At 56.8% G+C, this 6,811-nt stretch overlaps 1 protein-coding gene across 1 annotated transcript; it reads right to left on the reverse strand.

Annotated features, from left to right (window-relative positions):
• Positions 1-488: 488 nt before the first annotated feature.
• Inhbb (inhibin subunit beta B) lies at positions 489-6,191 on the reverse strand. Its single transcript, NM_080771.2, is given in 2 exon segments — positions 489-3,159; positions 5,732-6,191. Coding segments are annotated over 2 exon segments (1,236 nt in total). The 3' UTR covers positions 489-2,383.
• Positions 6,192-6,811: the final 620 nt, after the last annotated feature.

A 6,811-nucleotide genomic window follows, 5' to 3' on the forward strand; every position in this document is an offset into this window, starting at 1 on the left:
AGTCACCCGGAGGTGAGCACGGAGGTCTGGGATGTGGGAGAGCTAGCTCACTTCTCGGGGTGTATACATATACACTCCCTTCCTCCGTGGCCTGGAGGCTTAACCCGCACTCAAAATTTTCATTTGTTTTGGCATGCGCGTGCGTGCGTGCGTGCGTGCGTGCGTGCGTGCGTGCGTGCGACCCTGGGCTCAAACTCAGGTCATCGAGGTTGCCACCAGGTACCACGGTACTTTTGAAAAGCCAAGAGATCCAGCTTTGGAACATCAACAGATCATAACTAGTTGGGGACTGGAACGGTAAACAAATTTGTAATTCACTAATTTGCTAATTGCCTTTCAGCTGGTCTTCTGCCATCTTCTTTGTGACATATGTGTCAGGCAAGGGCTCTGAGAATATAGGGAACAGGCTGTGGGGACTTCTGGCATTGGAACTGGACACCTGGACCAAACCCCTCCTCCCCTGCCCCAGACATCACACAAGGCAGAAAGCCCGTGGCACTCCATCTTTTATTGTCTTAAACTGTACACGAATGTGAAATACTTAAGACAGCCAGTCTGTGGGGGGAATTGTTTGGTTTTAAGTTATTATGAAACAGAACCTAAGGAGGGCTTTATTAAATAAACTAAAGATGAGGACTTACAGTACATACCTCCACTCCACCAGTCATTTATTTTACTCTACCTTCTGGGTGTATAAGGACAGAGAAGACACATCAACTGAATAAAAAAAAAATCATTTATACCCTGAATCGCTGGCAGGCCACTCAAAGGGCTGTTTAGAACATCTACCTCATAGAAGATGGCCTCACCGTCTAATAAAAATTAAAACTGATCCGCTGGCCTCTTTGGTTCCAAAATTATGTATAATACATTTAACTGTATTCATTTTTCTGCAGCTATAAAAATAACTTTTTTTCAAATGGCAGTTTCTGACTAACCATGCAACTAGATCAGTGCAAACATTGAAAGCAATCATTCGCTTAGAAAAGAAGCAAAAGATTTCATTTCAAGTATAAAAATATAAAAGAGTCGTACGAGTCCAGTTTCGCCTAGTGTGGGTCAACCCTTTAAATTGCATAGTTCACGTGGCACTTGGGCATCCACGAGGACTGCCATGTCAGCTCTTGCCCCAGGGCCACTTCTGGACACACGTAGACCTGCAAGTGCTATTGTGGTGTGCATTCACGCAGGACCGCAAGTGCTTTGTGGAGCAGGCAGGAGGGCACTTGAAGTGGGCAGGAGCCATGTCCACGGACAACCCTGAAGCCGGGGCCCACCCACAGGGACAACTTCTGCAAAGCAACTGAAAGCTCTCCCTCTCTCCCCAAGACCAGCTGAGCAGCGCCTCAGAACACCTCCGCTCTACCACTGCCTCCCTGGTCTCTTCCCATTGCCTAATGGCCATCCCTGCCCATCTCAGCAGGGCACTAGGAGGATGTCCCCAGCAAAGGGCACCGATTGCAACATTATTCTTTCCTTCTCACTTCGATTCGTTTGGCCTTTCCGCTTCAAAGGTCATAGCTGATAGGCTGGCTCCTTTTCAATTCTGCAACTGGCACCAAATAACCTGTCAGTTGTTGGAGATGAGTTTAAAGCATAAAATTAAGACCCTTATTCTCTCCCTCCCCAAACAACCCTGAACACACACACACACACACACACACACACACACACACACACACCAGTCCCACCAGGGACCCAAGTGACAGACAGTCAAAGGGTCACTGTCCCTGCTCCATGGTCTCTGTGACAGGCGAGTCCCTCCTGGGCTACTTGCCCTCTCCAAGAACAGGGGCGGCAAAGCTCTGCTGGCCTCGAAGCACGGAGGATGCCAGGCAGGCGGGGAGTGAGCAGGCAGGACTGTGCCAGGCGCTGTGGTGAAGACCCGGGACAAGTCAGGGATACGTGGCCCTCCACCCGCCTGTGCTCCCACCCGGCTTTTCCTCTTGGTGGCTCTCTGGCTCACTCTCTCTGTGTCCTCCGTCTTTGTGTGCTTTTGTGTGTACTCAGAAGGCGCGATTCAGAGTGCCCAGCCAGCTGGTGGGAATGGTGGCTGCTCACCCCCATTCTTTCCGACTGACAGGCCTTGGTAGCTGAGCTGCCGGTTTGTCACCGCATCCGTTTGCTGGTATCCCGGAGGCCGCTGTGTGGGTGGCAGACCGTATGAGTCTGGCTATGCGTGTCTATGTGTGCAGTTAGGAGTCTCTGGTGTCACAGAAGGGTTCTCCCTCTGGTTCTGACTGGTCTTCTGTGAAGCGGGAGAACGTTCTGTCAGGCCTCACCTTGGCACTCTTCACAACCCAATGAACAACCACACTCAGCCCACCTGCCTCTCCTGCTCCCTCAAAGACCCACAGGCCTGTGCTCCGCCCCATCGCCTCTGTCAGGCGCAGCCACACTCCTCCACGATCATGTTGGGCACGTCCCGCTTGACGATGTTGTACTCGTCATCAAAGTAGAGCATAGACATAGAACTCAGCTTGGTGGGGATGCAGCAAGAGTTCACCGGCCCAGGGTTCAGGCCACGCATGCGGTACTGGTTCACCACAGCCGTGTGGAAGGAGGAGGCTGAACCAGGGACCCCAGCCAGGTAGGCCGGGCAGCTGCCCTCACAGTAGTTCCCGTAGTAGCCAGTGGGTGCAATGATCCAGTCGTTCCAGCCGATGAGCCGAAAGTCGATGAAGAACTGTTGCCTGCAACAGAGGCTGGTCCGCCCGTCACACTCCAGGCCCCGTTTTCGGATGCGATGTCTGCTATCGCCCAGCCGGGCCTGCACCACTACAAAGGGCCGGTGTGACTCCTCACCGGGGTCCACGAACACAGGCACCACGGCCAGCTCCTGGCAGCTGTCACACTGAACATCCAGGTTAAGGCGTCTCTCGCCTCGCTCAAACAAGGCCTGGATGGCCTCTGTAATGGGGAAGGTATGCCAGCCACTACGTTTTAGGTCCACCTTCTTCTCCACCACATTCCACCTGTCACCGTGACCCTGTTCTTGGAAGTACACCTTGACCCGTACCTTCCTCCGGCTGCCCTTCTCCAGGACATAGGGGAGCAGTTTCAGGTACAGCCACAGGCTGGCCTGCACCACAAATAGGTTCTGGTTGCCTTCGTTAGAGACGAAGAAGTACAGGCGGACCCGGGAGGAGGCGAGGCCATCTGTGGAGACGGAGAAGAACAGGCCAAGTTAATTCCAGGAGAACACAAGGCAATGGGGAATGGACTCTGCTGCGTGGTGTTGGAATGAACATGCACCACAGCTGGAAACTGTTACTGACCAGAAATACCATTCCTGGGACCCCAGCTTCTGCCATAACCTGTCAGGGGCAGAAGAAACACTTCCCATTGACAGAACAGGACTAGGGTGAAGCCAGGAGGTCCGGACCATAAAAAATCCTTGCCTCACCTCTCCCAGGCTATCAGATTGTCAGGCCTCAAAGCTCAACTTGTCAGGAGGCCAAAATCTTAACAAGTTGTTATGGGTTCTCTGAAAACAAAACTAAGATCCCAGGGAGGATTTGGGATTTGGGAGGGTAGGTTTAAATAGGGTTTCTTCTCCATCTCCTTCTCCTTCTCCTTCTCCTTCTCCTTCTCCTTCTCCTTCTCCTTCTCCTTCTCCTTCTCCTTCTCCTTCTCCTTCTCCTCCTCCTTCTCCTCCTCCTTCTTCTTCGTCCTGGTTAACTTGCGGCATTGCAAAATCAAGCTGAACCATCTACAGCCTCTTTTCCAGTGTTTGCCTAAACATGATCTGACCCAAGCCTCAGTGGGACCTCCACTGCAAACAAGCAAGCTCTGTTTGAGTTTTTGACGTACAAGTGTTCACCCTGCAAGCTGCAAAGGGCAGCCCCTGTTTCCTAGGCGTCCCAAGGGACAGGACAGGGAGTCTTGAAAACTCAAGGTCTGATCCTCTGGCCAGACCCTGACTCCCAGAAGGCAGCAGTTTGAGATCTCTAAGGTTGTGGGTTATTAGTCATCACAATAATTCAGCCCAGCCTGAAGAATAGTTCTGCCAGAACTGATGTCCCTTTCTGGAAGAACATTCCATCAACCCTTCCCTCTGATGGCCTCTACATATTCAGCAGACATGACTGGTACTATCAAACCTCACACCAAGCACCCCCCACCGCTCCCAGCCCCTTCCTCAGTCCTCACTGGCTCCTTTAATAACGCTGACATCTGACTTTGAAAAGGGGGAAACTGCAGCCTTAAAAGCTGGTCTTGGCCGAGCTGCCTGTGACCTGAATCTGTTATTTATAAGTTAAAGAGCTGGCTCCGTGAATCGGACCAGAAATATAACAGCCCCCGCTGTCATTTTGTGCCACCGGGACCAAAAGGCCTCTCGACCTTCCCGAGTCACGTTTCCCTTCTGGGCCCCAATGCACCTTTTAATCCAAGCCCTCTAATTGCATGTGGAGTTTTCCCTGACTCTGGCGGACAGCTAAAATGGCAATGTATTTCTTTCTAAGGACAAACCGGCCTTGATTGTCTCTGCCTTTCTCCACACCCGGCCATGCAAAACTTTTCATCCCTTTTTATCCCCCGGCAGCAGCACAGGCAGGGTCTGCCTGATGCCTGAGAGAGTAGGGGGCATTTGCAGCCAGGAGCATAGCTGATCCCCCCCCCTCTTCCCAGGCTCCCTGCTTGTCCCCCACCCTGACTACATCGGGCTTCCCCCTCTGCGACCTTCTCTGCAGTCCCCTCTGCACAAATGGGGCTGAGCTCCCAGCACAAAAGCCAGACTAGCTCATTCAAGTCCTGAAAAGGACAGCGATGTCTAAAGTACTTACACCGTTTCTGCCCGGGAAATTTTCCTCCTTTTTAAACTTCCCAAAGATTTTTTTCTTTTCTTTTTCTCTGAATTTTATATTTAGATAGTGGACAGAAATTTGCAACATGGGGCCTGGGAGGACGTTGCAGAAAGGAATACCACTCTTTGTTAACTACAAACTCTGCCTCTCTTTCCCGAACCAGAGAGGGCTGCGGCTGCTGCCAGGCAAGCCTAAAGGCATGAGGCTGTTCCTGAGCCGCGTCTTTACGTAAATGATGGACCTGTTGAGAAGCTGCCTTCCGCCGACTCTGGTGCCCACACAATCGGAAGGGAGGTTGCCTAGCTCTCCCCACCGATGCTTCAGCAATTCTGGCAAGTTCATGCCGCCGGGCGATGCAAGGGGCCCCGGGGGCCTCTCACGCAAGCTGGCTGGCTCTGGCTGGCGCTCTCTCTCTCTCTCTCTCTCTCTCTCTCTCTCTCTCTCTCTCTCTCTCTCTCTCTCTCCTTCCCTCTCCTCTCCTCCTCTCCTCCTCTCCTGCCCACGTATATCAACAAGCACACACATCTCCATCTCTACACTGCTAAGCCTACACTCCGATCGTGGGAAACAAAAACATTAAGCAATCACTAAGCAAGTGCCCGCAGAGCCAGGGCTGCGCGCATCTGCCGGGAGGGGGACGCGCGCCCAGAGGCGCTGGGGCCCAATTCCCGTGAGCCAGGATGAAGGGCAGGGTACTTTCCAGTTGCTGCAGGGAAAGGGAAGCCGCAAAGGATCTGTAGTCTGGACGCGCGACATAGGAAAGGACCGCCACCATGAGACGCGCGCAAGGCCACCGCAGAACCGAGCCTTAATGCCCTCGGGGCGTGCGGGCTGCAGAGGCGGCGAAGGCAGCAGGAGCTTCCTAGGAGAGGGAAAACGGGAGGGATCACAGCCGCCTCTGGCTTCCCGGTGGCCGAACCCACCTGTCTCTGCAAAGCTGATGATCTCAGAGACGCGCTCCTGGCCGTCGGCGCCCGGGCTAGCGTGGCCGTCGAGGTGCGGGATCTCCACGCGGCCGTCCTCGCGCACCTTGCCGGCGTGCAGCTTGCGCAGGGCCGTGACCATGGCGGCCTTGGGGACAGCGTGCGTGATGTTGGGCCGGCCCCGCAACTGCAGGCGGCTCAAGATGTGTCTCTTCACCGCCTCCAGGAAGTCACCGTCCACCCGGCCCAGCTCCTCGGGCCGCCGGAAGCCGCCGCCGCCGCCGCCGCACGACGTACAGGTGTCCTGCGAGCCGCCCGGAGCTCCGGGTGGCGGGGGCGGGGGCGGCGCAGCGGGCGACGGCGGGGGTGTGGGAGAGCCCCAGGCCTCGGGTCCCAACCAGCCGGCCGCCAGAAGCAGAAGGCAGGCGGCCCCCAACGCCCGACCGGGCAGCCCGTCCATGGTGCGCCGCTGGCGACGAGGGCGCCCGCCGCGAGGCGAGGCGAAGCGAGCTCAGGGCCGGGCTCCGGGCTCCGGGCGCACCGCCCCGCCCCGCCCCCGCCCGGGCCTCCGCCCGCCCGCCTGCCGGGAGCGCCGCCGCCGGCTCGCAGGGGGAGGGGGCCGGCCGGGCCGCGGGGGTTCCCGCGCGGCCGAGAAGGGGCGCCGCGGGGACCAGAGGGGAACGCGGGTTGGCGGCGGGGGGGGGGGGGACCGCCGGGTCAGTGGCGCGCGGGCGTCTCGGGGCGCCTAGGCATCTGCAGCCTGCCCATCCTCTCCGCGTCGAGGGCCACCGCAGTCCCCCGATCGGGGTGAAGCGAAAGCGAGGAGCGGCGGCAGCGGCGCTGGCACGATGGCTTGGCTTGGCCGGGCTGCCAAGGTGGAGGGAAGAGGCAGCAGCGGACGCAAGTCGCTCTGGAGACTGAAGCGAAGGTGCCGGAGCCCCCCGGGCGCGGCGCTGCGGAGGGCGCTGCGGCTGGGGCCCCACGACCGCACCTGAGCGCCTCGCCCTGTCGCTGCTCACAGCGAGGACACGGCCGCCCGAGGCGGCGGCAGTGATGGGCAGGTCGTTCTCCCTTGCTCCC

The sequence above is a fragment of the Rattus norvegicus genome, chromosome 13, assembly GCF_036323735.1.
Source record: "Rattus norvegicus strain BN/NHsdMcwi chromosome 13, GRCr8, whole genome shotgun sequence".
In the NCBI taxonomy this organism is placed as follows: domain Eukaryota; kingdom Metazoa; phylum Chordata; class Mammalia; order Rodentia; family Muridae; genus Rattus; species Rattus norvegicus.